The sequence below is a fragment of the Tubulanus polymorphus genome, chromosome 11 (assembly GCF_964204645.1).
Source record: "Tubulanus polymorphus chromosome 11, tnTubPoly1.2, whole genome shotgun sequence".
Lineage (NCBI taxonomy): Eukaryota > Metazoa > Nemertea > Palaeonemertea > Tubulaniformes > Tubulanidae > Tubulanus > Tubulanus polymorphus.
The window spans coordinates 8628152-8645071 of NC_134035.1; the positions used below are offsets into that span (position 1 = coordinate 8628152).

At 39.4% G+C, this 16920-nt stretch overlaps 1 protein-coding gene across 2 annotated transcripts; it reads right to left on the reverse strand.

The window, feature by feature from the left end:
• Positions 1-410: 410 nt before the first annotated feature.
• LOC141912705 (retinoid-inducible serine carboxypeptidase-like) lies at positions 411-10271 on the reverse strand. Of its 2 annotated transcripts, none has more exons than XM_074804049.1 (12): positions 9973-10271; positions 8861-8991; positions 8338-8427; positions 7520-7681; positions 6309-6371; positions 5700-5813; positions 4386-4548; positions 3678-3776; positions 3246-3308; positions 3040-3114; positions 1154-1317; positions 411-563 (listed from the first exon to the last, which is right to left on the reverse strand). In XM_074804049.1, exons 1-12 carry the CDS (start codon positions 10082-10084, stop codon positions 423-425), a joined length of 1377 nt encoding a protein of 458 aa, XP_074660150.1. In that variant the 5' UTR covers positions 10085-10271; the 3' UTR covers positions 411-422. The 2 variants fall into 2 exon arrangements, with proteins under 2 accessions (XP_074660150.1, XP_074660151.1); XM_074804050.1 differs by having other exon boundaries at positions 8861-9020; positions 9973-10105.
• Positions 10272-16920: the final 6649 nt, after the last annotated feature.

Consider the following 16920-nt stretch of genomic DNA (forward strand, 5'->3'; position numbering starts at 1 on the left):
ATTAATTTTCAACTGAAAAATGATTGCACCACTAGATCCCCAAGCCCTAAAGGTTTTTTTTAATCTCTCAGAAAATGGTTCAGATGTCGATTATGGACCTGAGATTATCTTCAATAACGCCGAGATGCGTTAGCACCTGTTGGTCAGTTTGAAGAAAACGACGACTGTAAGACAATATTCATGTATAAATTAAACTTAATCTATTCGATATGAAAAAAAAGTCGCTAGGTTTAAGCCAGCACATTCAATGCCTAATTAGTCAAAAAGACGGAAATCTCAGGATCCAGTTTGACAGTTGTGAGTTAGAGTTAACTGAGTTAAAATTAGTTCATTTTCAATTCTTAACTCACAACTGTGGAACTGGGTCCTGATGTTTACTGGCAAAAAAACTCCCGTCAACTAAACGCAAGTTGGACGTTCAACTAATCGATAGATAGTTTTATTACATTAACTAACAACAGGATTGCTATTAACACGGCAGGTGACTCCTTGCTGTAACCGGCGTTCGCGCTCAGCATATGTTTCATCAGCGAGTAAGCAGTTTCGGGTACGTCCCTCGGTATCTGAAAACGAATAGAAAATTTTGCTGTACATTTTTTTGGCAAATCAATTTCGAATGGTTTAAGAGTAGAGCGCTCCGCGAAGATTATCGGGAAATCACCTTGTGACTAGAGAAATAATACGCGAATGCGAAAGACTGCGTCAATGGCGAAAAGAAACGACCGTTGAACATCGTCCATTGAATAGCTTATTGCCACACTGGACTGAGTGTGCAGATACGTACATACGCTGTGGGTTTGCCGCACGAAACTTGCGGCGCCAATCAGATTATCTGTTGTATAATCGCTGAAGCAAATTCTGCTCAATATATATCTTGCGACAATCCGGGCTTAAAGAAAACGTTATTTCTGATTGGCTTATAATGACATCATCTAAGCTGCGTATGTACCTGTGGACTCAGTCTAGTCAGGTAGGGTTTCGGGCTGTGGCAGTCTCAATGTGATCAGGTTCAAAACCCGACCGAGGGAGGATGTAAACTAATGAAAGGGATGTAATCAAACCAGCTGAGTCGCAAACTGCTTAGACGTACATCTTGTGCGACGAAACGCGCATAAATCATGATAGAAAATGATAGAGAATACCCGGTACGTACCATGTGCCCCGATCCAACGATCCAAAAGAAATCGAAATTCTGATATCGTTTTTGATAGGCGACCGGGTTCCATTCGTCGTCCCGTCTGTACAGCGATTTACGTTCGGCCTCTCTAAAACCCAGTTGACCGGCCCACTCCATGTTATAAACCCATCTCTCCGTACCTGAAATATCGATGCGAAATCTATGAAAACGGGTGCCTTTCTATCATAACCATTGGCGAAACACTTTGCCCCTGTTTTGACGATATATAAAGTATCCCATAATCAAAAAAACACTAGAAGAACTTTTCCAGTTATCGTGGGATAAATGAAGAAATCCCACACTTCGAATTAAATCATACGATAGGATTTATTATTTTGAAACCACAACGTTTCGGCTATTGACTAACATTCCACCTGATGACGGCTGTCAGTCAACAACCGAAACGTTGTTGGTTTCAAAATAATAAATTCTATTCTGTAATTTAATTCGAAGTGTGGGATTTCTTCATTAATCTACAGTGTACACGAATTATAGTGTTTATTCGACGACTATCGTGGGATGTTGTACTCCAAGGTGGGATATCCCTCGGATTTTCATCTTACACTGTGATGTTGCGCATCTGCTCGACTTCGCATGGTGTGCCGAGGGGCGCGTTGCGAATTTTCTAGTAGCCAAACTATCCATGTATAACCGCATTTCAATCGGGCGTTTGCTAAATTCGCTCGGTGTGTGTCACCTCTATCGCTCAAATCCGGCGAAATAAATACATCATGAATCATGTGATCGTTTGATCGACGAATCAGTCTTCGCAACGAATTCGCCGGAAAAAAAATGTATCAATCTCGACTTCCGGAATACGACCGCCGCAGGTGAATTATACGGCGAATGATTCGCCAAAGATATATTCGCCCAATCTACACGTTTTAGTGAGAGGTGGTCACAATCGGAAGAAAAACTATATGAAAATTGTATCAACGTTTCGACTCACTGGAATCGACTTTTTAAACAGCGTCTTTCTTCTGATTGCTATTTTCACTCACGCAGTTATGGTCAGTTGCCTATCTATGAAACCGCATCCTCCCTCGGCAAGGATTCGAACCTGATGGCATCGCTACACTCAGACACGGCACGAGCCCCTGCCGCACTAGACCACACGAAAACTTGCGGCACCCATCAGATTGCTCGTTGTATGATCGCTGAGGTAAATTTCACGGAAGAACTATAAATGGGAAAACCCGGGCTAAAATAAAACGGGATATCTGATTGGCTGATAATGACATCATCTAAGCTGCGCGTGTAGCGGCGCAATCGGTCTAGTGCGGCAGGGTTTCGTACCGTGGCAATCTCGATGCCATCAGGTTCGAATCCATGCCGGGGAGGATGATGAAGCCGCTCATTGAACTGGAATTGATACTTGATACTTCGGCTCAGTTGAAAGTTTGTATACCGCAGATACTGGGTTCACAGGCGGTTGTTAAAGAAATAAATAAACCACCCGTTAAAAACCATTTGCATTTTTTATTTTACTGGTTTGCAGAGCGCAATCAAAACATCGGCTACAGTCACGGTTAGCGCGATGCGACTTCCAATGAATTTTAGTAGAAAATTCCTGCTACCCAAACTGAGAAAACCTGTAGAGCATGTCGGTGTAGCAATAAGTCTTTCAAAACTTTCCCTTTTTTCTTATTGAATTTGAAATACGAACATTTTGTGTCCAAAGCCATTCGATATGAATACGATTAGCCGTATAATACTATTAATGAATTATCGATCCCCTTTATGTATTTTTGATTATACTTTATACCACTATTATTGGAATATAGACTGAACATGTCCGATAAATCATACATTTTTTCGCCTTGTTCTGGACTTCTGTGGGATTTATTACGTTCTTTACTTACCGATAGTGTTAACGATGATGTCCAACTGCCCGACCATAACCGTTACGTTCACACCTTTTTTCAATAAATACTGGACTGAAAAAATGAATTACATGCGTATTATGTATATACGGTAGGCATCATTTGAAACGAGAGAAAATGGGTATATCTAAGAAATAAGTGCCTCATTGGGTAAAATGGTACGTGGTCTATATATGGAAATATACCTTCTTTAACGGCTGGTCTCAGGCCATCTTGTTTGAACGAGATAAATGTCTGCTTTTTGGCACCTGTGGAATAATTTCCATGAATATCAAATATTGAAACAATAAGTATTGGAACGAATATGCTAATTACAACGTAACGACGCTATAATGCCGTTATCGATGGGATCGAGAAAAAGTTGCTTTTTATAAGAGACGCATATGTATGTGGCCGCCCCTTTACGAGGTATAACAAAGTATGTTTTTTTATTGTTTCATTTTTTGTAGAAAAAATTCTGAGGTCGATCAGAAAGCACTGGTATCAAAAAGGATGTCGTTATATATATATATATATATATATATATATAAGGCAAGGTATATATATTTTTCAAGTTCAGAATTGTAATTTCATCGTCACGAAATTAATCTTTATTTGCAAGAATAATATTCCCGTACTGATGAATTTCACGTGGTCGGGAATGATTTCTAGTTTGCGTCGAAAGTCTTCGGAGTTGAACTCTTCTGTCAATTTCTCGTAAATGGCCGAATCGATATCTGCAACGAAGAAGACATTTTTCTATCTAATAGCTTAATGTCTTGATTTAAGTAAAAAACTCCTTGGTAGATGCGAAATTTGACACTTTGGTATCCGTTTCTAAGTATTTCATCGGGTTATATTGGTTTCAAGTAATCAAGTAAGTGATTGGTTTGATGGATCGAAATCTGACCATAGAACTGTGTAAGCGGTTAATCTGATCTGAGCCAATAATTCTAATGCATTTGACGTTCTGAATACACGTGTTCGCGTTGCCTCATTCGACCTAGTAGCAATTTGATAGTACATTGCCTGATAGACAACGCCTAAGTTGCTCGAAGAATACTTTTCCCAAAAGAACCACGACGCATAGAAACGTGAAGACAGGATACAGAAACATTCCGAACATTTCCATGTATCAAGTGCGTTTACGCGAAACGAGAAAGTTGTGGTTTCGGGAAACGCGTTTCCGAGGTCAGAAATGTTTGATTCCGCGTTTCTGCGTTACTTCCAAGTCTCCCTGGCTTTAAGATAATAGATCACATTCCCTGTGGACGCTTAAAGAAGCATTCTTAAACAACAATGAATTATTACTACTATTTCTATGCGGATCTCATCGGATATATCACCTTTACTCCCGGACACGCAGTTGTAGAGGGTTTTCACATTTTTGATGTTCAGCTTAGTAGTAAAATCATGCCAGGCCAGATCGTAGCGGCCGGCGTTCGCGTAGGCTTGAATCATCGACGTATTGCCGTCGACGTCGACTCGAGTCCGGTCGTCGATCGTACCCTGCAGAAAAGAAAAATACAGAAACAATGTCACCATGTTCTAAATTCTATACGGCTGTCCGGTGGCATGGTAGTTCAATAATCTAAATTCGGAGACGCGAAGGCTTGATTTGTCTAACCTCAGAATATATGAACATTGCTATCAAGCTTTTGGCAACCGGAATGGATTTAGGATTGCGCAGGTCACGGCATCCCCCTTTTCAAGCGAGTATTGTCGAAAGACAAACATTCGGGTAAGTCTCTAGCCGTTGGCAGCGCAACATTATGTGAATCCGGTTTCGAGTTGTAAAGGAAATAAATTTCCAGAAAAAAATTATGATGAAATCATCGTCATTTTAGCAACGCTGTAACTTCGGTAACAGCATTGTGAAAAATGACCAGTTGCCAAGGGGTGATAACATACCCAGTGATGGCTGTTGATTTTGCCTTTTCATCGATAAATAGTTTGTCCATACAACGGACGTATTTTGACCTCTCATATCCTGACTTAATATATAGGAATGATATCAGAATTCATTTCTAAAAGCAGGAAGTGCCCCACCTCCTAAAAGTGCCCCACCTCCCCCAATTTCTCAGACGATGTCTCAGACTAAATCAAAGCTGGCTGTGAGCTGTATGTATATACGAAATTCGGAATAATACGTTCCCGAAGCGGGGAGAACAATATCGTGTCTATAATGTGTAGCAACAACATGTTGATGTTGCGCTTCGAAACGTCGCTGATTAAGGACTATATTTAACTTTTCAGCCGGGATAAACACACTTTACAGCAAAGTACAACCTTGTTACAACCGTGTTACAACCGCCGACGCACAGGTGTACCTTGAAGATTTATCGGCAATTAACGAATCCCAAAACACGGGCGATGGAATTTCCGGGTATATCAAAGAGTAACAAGGCCTAATTCACCTGGTGCGAGTATACGAATTGAGATGCGGTCGATGAAATTAACATTAATTCATTCCACGTGCATCGCGTCTGCAGATAAACTATTTCAGTGACATTTGATTTAGATTTTCAGAATCTAAGCGCGATCGATTACATTTACCAGACAATAAGTAACCAGACCTTTAATTACCTTCGTAAACGTTCTATCTATTTCGGGGTATATTGCGTTTTATGTTCGTTTCGTATACATTATCATATACTTACGCATTGGTGAAGCTTTTTGCCGTAATTGACTAGATTGTCTATAGGTGACGTCCACGGCGACATCAAAACGACTCGTTTCAAATTGCATCGCACGCGGCCTTCTGATAGGAGTTTCTGAAAAGCGAATCCGTATTAAAACGATACCGATTGCGACGACGCACGATTGAGTCGTGTATCAAATCCCGTATCCAGTTTAAAATCCTAGTCTTAACATTTAAATCCCTTAACGGCCTTGCGCCACAATATCTACAGTAACTTGTGCAATATATATAAATCATCCGCTTTTGGAGTATTAAGATCTAACAATCAATCCCTGCTAGTCATTCCCCGTGTTACTGCTAGTCTCAGCCAGGCATAGAGCCTTCGCGTAGTCTTACCTAGTCCAATTAAATCTAGTTCTTCAATCGATATTTTAAGATCTAATCTCAAAACCCATTTGTACATCAAAGCTTTTAATTAAACCAGTTTTAGTTTTCTCTGTTTAATTTACGCTTTTTACATATGATGTAAAGCCAATGAGCATATTTTATATGGATTTTCGGCTAAATAAATTATTATTATTATTATTTTTATTATTATTATTATTATTATTGTTATTCTTATACGAACCTTGGCGAGTTGCGGAGCGAATTTCCCACCGTAAGATTCGCCGAATATATACAACGCAGTATCCTGAAAATATTCAGAATAGTGATAGTAAATATATGAATAATTGATCGATGTTATTTAACTAATTAGCATAATTACGAGTAATGAACTTTGATTAACTTTAAGACTGAGGGCCGAGTTCTATACAAAATGGTTTAATTCTAGAATCGATTCAAGATAAATTGAATCAACGATGGAAATAAAAGAGCTAAACTTTCGTGCGCAACAGGGCTCAGTGTTTATTCATTCGGCAATTGCTGTTAGTTAAGCCCAACGCACACGGCACTGAAAAAACGTTTTTTCCTCGTAAAAAAGTTTTTTTCGGTGCCGTGTGCGTTGGAGCCAAAACACAAAACACCGAACTGAAAAACGTTTTTCACGAGCAAAAAACGTGTTTTCTGTTTCGGCGAAACAAATTTTTTGCCGTGTGCGTTGGGCTAAGAAACAGCCGCGACATCGTGCCCGCAATTATCAACTTTTCAATTCATGAATTCCAAGTCTTCAATATTGTTGGATTTCGCCTAAATTTCAGTAACATGTCAACTACGAACATGTATTCTAATAATGAATACGATTTTGTGGGTTAAATATTTGATCCGTTACATAAAGTATACATCTAGTATTCTCACCGGGGTTGTATAAGATGCGGGTGGCAGACGCCAATTAGCACCGGGGAAAAATTTTAAATTTTCTGTCCGTTGCTAGCTCGCAATACTATACTATAACACTGGATTTCGTGAAATCGATTGAGATGTCAAAATAATTTTCTCAATAATGTAATGAACACTGACAGAGGTTTCTACCGTATAATTACCACCTTATAAGATCAATCTTGTTATCTTGTGTGATATGATATGCTTAGTTCTTGAATTATTAGGAGGTGAAATAATATCTATATACGAAGGTTTTGATTGAAAAGTAACTGATTTCATTTTTAGTAACACCATCCAGTACGGCAGCTTGGGCCAAATTCGGTTTTCGTATCTAGTCGACTAGTGGTCGGAACTAATAACCGAATGCGCTTGATTTTCGAACTATTTTCGGAATATAGTTCCGACTAACGGACATTCAGTTTCGTTTAGTTCAACTATAGTCGACTAACTCAGATAACCGAAGGTGGCCCATTCGGTCAGGACTTCATTTCGAAATTACAAATCCGAAATTAATCCTACCTGAAATTCCCGTAATTCTCCATTGTTAAACAGGTAAATGAGAAACTTGTGTAGATCGTTCGTTGCGACGGCATCGGTTGACGGCGGCGGGACGTTGCCCGTAACGTAGCTGAAACCCACCCCAGCCGGACTGTCGACAAACAATACGTTCGCTTGTTTCACCTACGCGCGAAGAAGTTAAAAAAACGAATTTCTTGCAAATGAATACAGTCAATCCTACTGGAAATCGATAATGCAAGCATTCTTATAATCGACTAGATCTACTAACTTAATGAACTAATATACAAATCGAACAATTACTGACTTAATGACGGATAATTTGTATGTCGATTAGAAGTTTGAGATTTCCGAATTTCGAGTTAGAGATTTTAGATATTTCTTTGTCTAAGTTTGTTGGCGTGCTTTCAGCTTGTTAACTAGGCGTTGTTTCACATTACGGCTGTACGTCCAACGCGAATCCGACTCAAAATCAACCCGCATTTCGGCACCGAATCTGGCTATATAGCGATTCGAGCGATCGAACAATTTACGATGAATTATGACGGGTGGCCTTTGAAATATTGTGACACGAAAGACATACAGCGCTGAATTGTGAACTCGGATTTAGTGATTAACATACTTTTAGCGCTATTAGTAGTATGCCTATAATGATAATTGTTGAACTGTATGATTGACAGTGATTCTAACGAAAACCGACGTGAACTTTTTTCTACTCCTAAATAACCGTTTTTTTTTCATGAGGTATTGATTTGCCTCGCATTTTTTTCGGAAAGCAAAATATTTCGTTATCGAAATACATGTCGAAACATGGTGCATACCCAAGTTGTCGGTCTGGCGTTTCCATCGACGTCCAGTGGTCCGATTTCCATTCGGTCCCCCACAGCGGTGGCCGCTTGACCCGGACCGCCCTATAAGAAATGAGCGAAGAAAATCAAATTGAATTATGCTCTGGAAAGGACCTAGGAATTTCAGTTTCCTCAGAAGGTTTTTTTCTTTCATAAATGTGTTGTTTTGACGATAATTACTGAATCAAGATTTGACGCTTGAGTAAGAACATTTCGAAATAAACTGATTCTGGCTGTAAACCAATATCTATGGAATTTGGTCCGGCTTTAATAATTATGCTCCAAAACTTTGGATCTCACATGCGCATTCTAAACATAGGTCATTCGATTTGCACGAATTCAAAGTTCACTTCAAATTTCCGATTCTATGCATAGGCTTACTATTAGTCTATTTGACCTGGAGTGCCGAACTTAAAGCGACAACGATCCTTCCATTTTACAAATGACATTTCATGTTCCTATACTTTCCATTATTGATATAACTAGTATAGTTTACCTGAATCCACATGATTAGAGGTCGATTTTTATATCCATCCGAATGAGTACTTCGGTACAGCCTCCAGAATAGCGATACACCATTTCTGACATCCACGTAACCCCACTCATTCAAACCATCTTCGCTTTTGGCTTCGGGGCAAAAAAAACGATAGAAAAGCCTATTTCATATAGTCCGTATACTTTTAACGTTGTGTCGTTTATATTTCATAATTTTCGATAATAGATTTCGCTATAATTCACTCTCGTTTATTAGCGTAAAACGGGCGTGTACAAGCCGTTGATAAATCACTTGGGAGGTATTGGGAAATAAGGTGTGGTGGCAGGTGTTCTACGATGTTTCGACAGTAGCTATAATTCAAACGAATCCGTTAAGCTCATTTAATGCAACACCGTCAATCGATGGGAAACTAGCTGTCAAAAGTCTGGATCCGGTTCCACTTGTGAGTTAGGGTTAACCCTAAGTTAGTTCATTTTCAATTAGTTAACTCAGAGTCAAATCGTAACACAGAACTGTGGAACTGGATCCAGGCAGTTTGGTGACACGGCATGAGATTGACTATGCTGAAAAAAAACAGATTCGACGCTCCAGTGGTGCGCTAGTATATAGTTATAGTGTATCCAGATCAAAATCTTCTATACTTCAGTCAAGATCGAATGAACTATTCTTAATCAAACCAAGTAGTAAGGAAAGTTATACAGATGACTGGGTATGAAGTGTAATTTAATATGTATTTGTTGGGTCCTGTGATGATATATCGTGAAAAATTCAGTACAAAGTTGATTGATAATTAACCAATTTTGACAACGTTAGACTGAGTGTTCGTCACGTCAGCAGTTCCCCACTATAGGCTACGTTAAACCAACGTCCTTAATCGGCTAGAAACCGTAATTCTAATTAAGAGAGTTTTTGGTTTGGGAAAAGGTTAAGAAGGTCTAGGGACGGTGTTTAGTATTCGGTGGGTTGTAATGCAGATCCCAGATAGGAATGGCAACAGTGTTAGTAAGCGATTTGCATATTTTCGTTAATAATCGGAGTATGTTATGTTGTTTTGAAAGCAGGTCTCAACACGTACATATTTTGAAATAGAGACACAAGGGACGGACACTCACCCGTTACAGTCCTAGCTTCGATAATCCGAACAGGCGTTAGCACGAGCGCGGTCGCTAACAATCCGAAAGCCAGCGATGACGACGACAGACCGGGTCTCGCAGCGGCAAACATCTCCTGCGGCGGGTCGACTCCTTCACCGGTAACGAGAGAGCGTGCAACGAATTTAAAAACTAGTTCGCAGCGCTAATAAATAGATACATCTAAGCGCTCGCTATGTACACCAGCACGCAGCAGAGAGAACCAGCAGTCGGCGAGAGCCTTTTCAACCGCCGGATACGACACAACGCAGAAAATTCATCAGTGCAAATATTAGCGGGTCGGTTGTATAATTATACAATAATTAACACTATCGTTATAACAAGCATCTAATAACCCCTGACATAATTCCCTTGATACATGCGATACTCGTATTTTGTCGATTACGTACGTGTGGTTATTCCTTTTTTGTATTACGCCGTTACTAAAATAGCGTTATCTTGGACAAATACTGGCTACCTTCTTCCGTCCGTCACGTGAACCATATTCATTCGATTGGGAAGCTCGCGCGACCTCACAATGTCGTTTTTTACCTTAAAATAGGGATCGACCCTGTTATGTATTTGATAGGTAGATTTCGTTTGATTCGTTTTGATTTGGCATCCCTTACCTTACCAACCCGCCACATCTTTCGGTAACGAAACAGGCTGTTCGATTTTGAAATCGGAAATCGAAGTACAGATATAGTTGGGTGATCGTCAGTCGAGTTAACAGAATTTAATGTTTAAATCGAAGTATGTAATTGAGAAATTCGGTCGTTTTAGTCGGCCCCGTGGCGCGTAGATGCCATTGCCGGCGGTGTTTTTGTAGAGGGTTTTCCGAGATCACAAAATGCAACGGAAACGACGTGTTCATGATATATAGGGGTCACGCACGTAAGTGTGTTTGCCAACTAGTGCGAGAGATATGCAAACAACTAAAGATAACCGGAGATTCACGAACTCAGAGGTTCATTTATTGTGTTTGACCACCGATATGGCATAGTCACGCGGAAAAAGCCCGTGGCTACAAGACCCACATTTACCCGGAGACTTACCGCTTTCGCGGAAAACACTGTTTATTATTGTTTTTCTGCAGATAATTATCATCATTATCATTCGGGGTTTCTGCTGCTTTCGAAGAAGACCCTATTAACATTATTGTGCAGATTGCTATCATCGGTATCATTATATCATAAACATATTCTCTTTTCGCACTGCTTTTACTAAAAGTAACTTACCTGTCCTAACTTCTTTTTTCTGTACATTAATTCCGTGCCATAAATACTCTAGTGCATTTACAAATACTGCATGAATCAGTCACTGTACGTCTCTTGACTTTTGATTTAAACAAGGGTATCTATTTGCACTGGGTTTCATTTGTCCATTCTCTGAAATGGCTTTGGAATTTCCAATAACAGCCGATAAGTCATCGTGATCAAGGGAGTCGAGATTCGATCATCACTTTAGCAGTTAAGTTTTTAATTGGTTAGGGTTACGGCATTGTAATGATAATGATAATAATAATAATGATAATAATAACAATACAATTTATTTGTATATAGCGCTAAATCTCGTAGTGACAGAAAAATATGACAGATGAATATTCAACATTACAGATTGATTACATTGTAATTGATTTGAATCGATATTCCGCCAGTGTCACATAATATCCCATGACGGATTTACCTCAATTTTGCATTAGATGTACCAAACACAGGCACCTACAAATAGCCATTGGGTCATTGGATTGGTATCCCCCACAGTCCACCAACTTTTGAAAACCGAAAAGGTACCGCGTGAGAAAGATATCGTATATCTTTCAGCGTTCAGCCTCGTCCGTTAGAAAATCTGCGATGCACTCTTCCTGCGATAGACGCTTATTGAACCCTGGGTCATATATGGGTACCCAAATTTACTAACATTTAACATCCCCTTTCTTCGTCTCTTAGACATTGTTTTTCAATTGGAATCTAATGAACGCTGAGTTTCGCAGTTATGAACTACGAGTTGACCGAATTGTAAAATGAACTTACTTCAACTCTAGCGCTCACATCCGGGTCCTTGAAGCACAGGGGCTTATATTTGAATCAGTGAAATGAAATAGATATCATGACGTATCAAATGTGTCGAGTATAAAAGAAAAACCGTATTTTGTTTTTTTTTCTATATCGAGTCGTTTTTTTGTCGTTCGTTTTATCGGCGATGAATTCGATTGAAATGGAATCAGCGATGAGACGATGATGGGTTTCCATTAATTATTCAAACATCAAATTAATTCACCCCGTTATCGATGAGGACTTCAAGTGTTTTTTATTCTCCGTGAATTTTTATTTCCAATTTGAAAAACCTACAGAAAACCGTACGATCGATTTTTCGAAAATGTTTGTACTGAGTGTCTAACACGATATATCTATTCATTCGTTTGGAAGCGGTAAAGTACGGAAGCGATAAGGGGCCTCGAGATGTCGCGTTCCAACTCGACAAGTCGCCATATTTATGTCGACATACCACGATATATCGCGTCAAGTCGACATGAATATGTCGACATATCGTGACGTTTTGACGACATGTTTCGTTTTCACGACCATTTTCCTCGCGACAAGTCGATATATTCATGACGACTTGAAACTCAGTCGTCATATCACTGACGTCCTCATCTTACATTTCGACGTGTCTTCAAATGACGGCTTGTCCCGTCGAAAATGGGCGAAAGTACGGAAGCGATAAGGGGCCTCGAGATGTCGCGTTCCAACTCGACAAGTTGTCCTGTTTATGTCGATATATCGCGATATATCGCGTCAAGTCGACATGAATATGTCGACATATCGTGACGTTTTGACGACATATTTCGTTTTCACGACCATTTTCCTCGCGACAAGTCGACATATTCATGACGGCTTGAAACTCAGTCGTCATATCACTGGCGTCCTCATCTTACATTTAGACGTGTCTTCAAATGACGGCTTTTCCCGTGGAAAATGGGCGAAAAAGCGAAATTTGTCGTGAAAACGTCACGATATGTCGACATATTCATGTCGACTTGACGCGATATATCCCGATATGTCGACATACATATGGCGACTTGTCGGGTTGGAACGCGACAACTCGAGGCCCCTTATCGCTTCTGTACGAAAGGGCGAAATTTGTCGTGAAAACGTCACGATATGTCGACATATTCACGTCGACTTGACGCGATATATCGCGATATGTCGACATAAATATGGCGACTTGTCGAGTTGGAACGCGACAACTCGAGGCCCTTTATCACTTCGTAATTCCAAAATCAAAAACATGATGAATTGATTGTTTTATATGTTATGTTGCTCGGGTTTTCTGCATGAATTAACAACTTCATAAATATCAAATCGATGCTACTGCGTTATTTGCATGTTTAGAACGATGAACATTCGCATAAAGCTTTTGAAAAGAGTTAGTCGGTTCGAATCGTCGTTAAAAACTGCGTCCGATATCAGTTACCAATTTAACATCAGTGAAATGAAGTATTTGCGTTGTAAAACGCTCGAAAAAATAATGATATGTCGGAAAATATTTCATCTATTTGACGCTTGATGAGTGATATTTGCACAAACGACGCGCTGCGTAGATTCAGCCAGGGACGACCGAAGAAAAAAAACGAACGAATATCGCGCGGTATTGGCTGTTGGATACACCTGCAACACCGCATTAAGTATTATCTGCTATATACTACGCCGGTGAATTCTATCACCGGTTTTTGTCATAAATGTCAAAAAGAAACCGTCCTTATCAACACCGAACTCGCGCGCTGCCGTTATGGTGGATCCGTGGTACAGCAGGATGCGCAGAAACGCCATGGAATACGCCGAAGGGTCGAATTTTCACGGGTTGAAGTTCGTATTCTATGCGTCGTCTACATTTGCAAGGTTCGTATATATATACGTATAACATATGGTGACTTGTACTAACAGTGCGCGTGACGCGAGCGGATCCCGGGAACTGACGAAGGGCGGGGTTAAGGTCAAAAAATGCCATTTTCTATTTACGCAAAAAAGGGTAGATAAAAAACCAAAAGGTTAAGAAATTTTTCAGCTTTCCTCAAGATTAAATCAATAAACTGTTTGAAATCAATGAGTTATTTAAGATGATTTTAAACAATTTCAAATACCGCAATGATGTTTTTTATGTCATACAAAATTCAAACCTAGCAATAACAGAACTTGTAAATGGGTACGAAATAATACCTCTTCTTCGTTATCTGGTAGTCAACATTTTGTACTTCTTAAATTCGAATAGGGCACACTCTTTCAAAAGGGGTAGTGGGTGTTCTAAAGTTCTAACGCGTATCGAGGCTTCTTTCAGCCAGTACAAATAAGGCTCAATATAGAAAACTGAATTTGTTTAAAGGTTGTAGATGGTTATTTATATCATCGAGAATAGAAAAATTCGTTCAACGTAGGCCTAAATTTTGAACCTGAAAAATTACCTTCTTTTAGGCAAAATCATTCCTAGATATTTTCAAGGGTAATTTTTTATCAATCTATACGACAAAACTCCCCCATAGATTAGAAGGGAGTGGTTTTCAACTGCGCAGGATTCCCTGCTCGTCAGACCAAAAACTCTTGCTTGATTATAAGTTCAAAGTAGGCCTAAATTTCGAACCTTTTCTTTTAAGCTAAATCTTTCCTTATAGATATTTTGAAGGATAATATTCTATCAATCTAAAGGCTAAAAGTCCCTCATAGATTAGAAGGGAGTGGATTTCTTAAACAAATACGCAGGATTCACTGCTCGTCAGACAAAATCTGCCTCGAATATAATATGTCCCTCTTCATATCATTATAAATGATAATCAATGCCCGTTTGATATCGATATTACTAAATTCAATGATAATGGCTCTTATTCAACAGCCGAAGTGTTTTCGTTTCATTTTGATTCAAAAGATTATATCGCATAAAGAATTTACTGTGGAACTTTTTCATTTATCTAGAGTTGACAACAGATTGTAGACTGTTTCATTGGACAACTAACTAAATCCGATATGAAAGAATCTTATATGTATATACGGAGCTAGATGCATATGACCGACTAAATACCTATCCACGCCATTCCCCAATCCATTTCCCATTGATTTAAAGCGCATGTCTTGTTTACAGGTGTATGTGGCTGTTCGTTTTTCTGCTGGCCACGACCGGTTTCGTCTATCAAGTTCAGGATCGTATCGGGTACTATCTCGGCCTGCCGATCCGAGTCAATATCGAAGTCGAAGAAGCCAGCGAACTGAAGTTTCCAGCGGTGACGATCTGCAACACGAACAGCTTCGTGTAGGTATTTTCATACAAGCGTTTATCAGTTGACGAGGAGGTGAGATGTTTGTCACCTCATATTTGCTAAAAGCATTCATTAAAGTAATCACTGGCGGCCAATATTTTTAAAATGCTAAGCGAGAACAGCGAGGAACTGGATCCCGTTTATCTTTCGTTGAGTCATGCATAACAATTCTCCTGCACTGGTTAGCAAACAACCTATGACGTCACACATGCGAGAACTCCTGTTCTGTTTTTTTCGATAATTCAACGAACGAAGCTTCGGCTTTAAACGTGCCCGGGGAATAACGGAAAAATGCATTAGGTTTATTCTTTTCATTCATTGTTCACAAAAGGAAATTTGCGCTGAACAATCATAAAAAAAGGAAATTCGCGCTGAACATTTATAAATGCATTCAAGTACAATGATAGATGCGGTACAAAAGAATTACGATATACCGAGTTATATTTGGTCGCGGGAGCATCAATATGCAATCGTTAGGGACGTGGGTTATGCTAGTAAAAATGTTATATAAAGATGTAAAGATTAGTTCTTTATCATACACGGGTACGGATTCTAACGAATTTACACAAATCAATTAGTGTTCTTTTCTGTTTTATATTACAAAGCGTGTTAGGATTATGGGTTTGTCCAAAATTTACGGGGATTTGTTTGTTTCTATCGGTCGTGAAAAGGTTGCATTCTACGAGGATATGTTTCTCATCACCTAGGCATCGTGCGTTGCGCTTTTCACATAGTCTTTCTTCTTTTGGGTCATTATTTTTTCTTACTGTTTATTAACCTGGTTGTTTTCAAGGTTTGTAGTTTATATCATATATTGTCTAAGTCGTTAAAGAGGTTAACGGTGTGGTTCGATATCGAATTACGTAAGAATCACGGTGTGGTTCGATTACTTTCTTGGATCTCGCGTTTTTAACACCATCTTTGAATGTCTTCCTCATCAAGATTTCACCGGCTTCACCGGATCTCCTAATAGACAGGTCGTCTCTACTAAAAACAATGCATCCTAAATCGTGCGCGAACGTCTCGATCCATAAGTTATAGTTTATTTGTTTTTGATTTTTTACAGGATTCGATTTTCTATTAGTCGATACGGTTACTATGGCGGCCGATTCGCCCCATTGAAAAAAATGAGGCCCGGCCTTTCTAGCGGAGAATTGTATTTTTGATGCGCAGAATTTCTTTTATCTCGCGTCCAATTATCATCCATTATTCATATACGTTATACTTAAAGGGAATAAAGAATAGAGACGAATCGGATCAATCATATATTGATTGTTTCTATCATTTGCCCAATTTGAAGGGAAAGCTTAAAAGCAGCTGCATTTTTGGAATACAGCCCTAGGCCCAATTATCACTATGTATGGAGGTTCAAGTTTCCTGGGTACTCGAAGCCTAATTCCGCAATGAAGCCTAATTCTGCATGCTGAGCTGGATTCTGCTGTTGGAGAGTCTCAAAATGAACATCGATAGTTTCAGTCACTTCCACCAGTTTCTAACGGGGATTCTCATTGGCTCTTGAGGTCATCGATTTTTGAGAGGCTTTGTGGCCGGTGGTTTCTTGATCTATTGAATCGATGAATCTCAAATTCTCAAATCTCACTGAAACCAATAAGATAAACTTC

What these genes read in the sequence shown, in the direction of transcription:
- LOC141912705 (XM_074804049.1), bottom strand. Translation starts at nt 10,084, where the DNA reads ATGTTTGCCGCTGCGAGACCCGGTCTGTCGTCGTCATCGCTGGCTTTC. An exon ending in CATCATCGTTAACACTATCG is followed by an intron (nt 1,318 to 3,039) that starts GTAAGTAAAGAA and finishes TCGATATTTCAG; the next exon opens with GTACGGAGAGATGGGTTTAT. An exon ending in TCGTTGGATCGGGGCACATG is followed by an intron (nt 564 to 1,153) that starts GTACGTACCGGG and finishes ATTCGTTTTCAG; the next exon opens with ATACCGAGGGACGTACCCGA.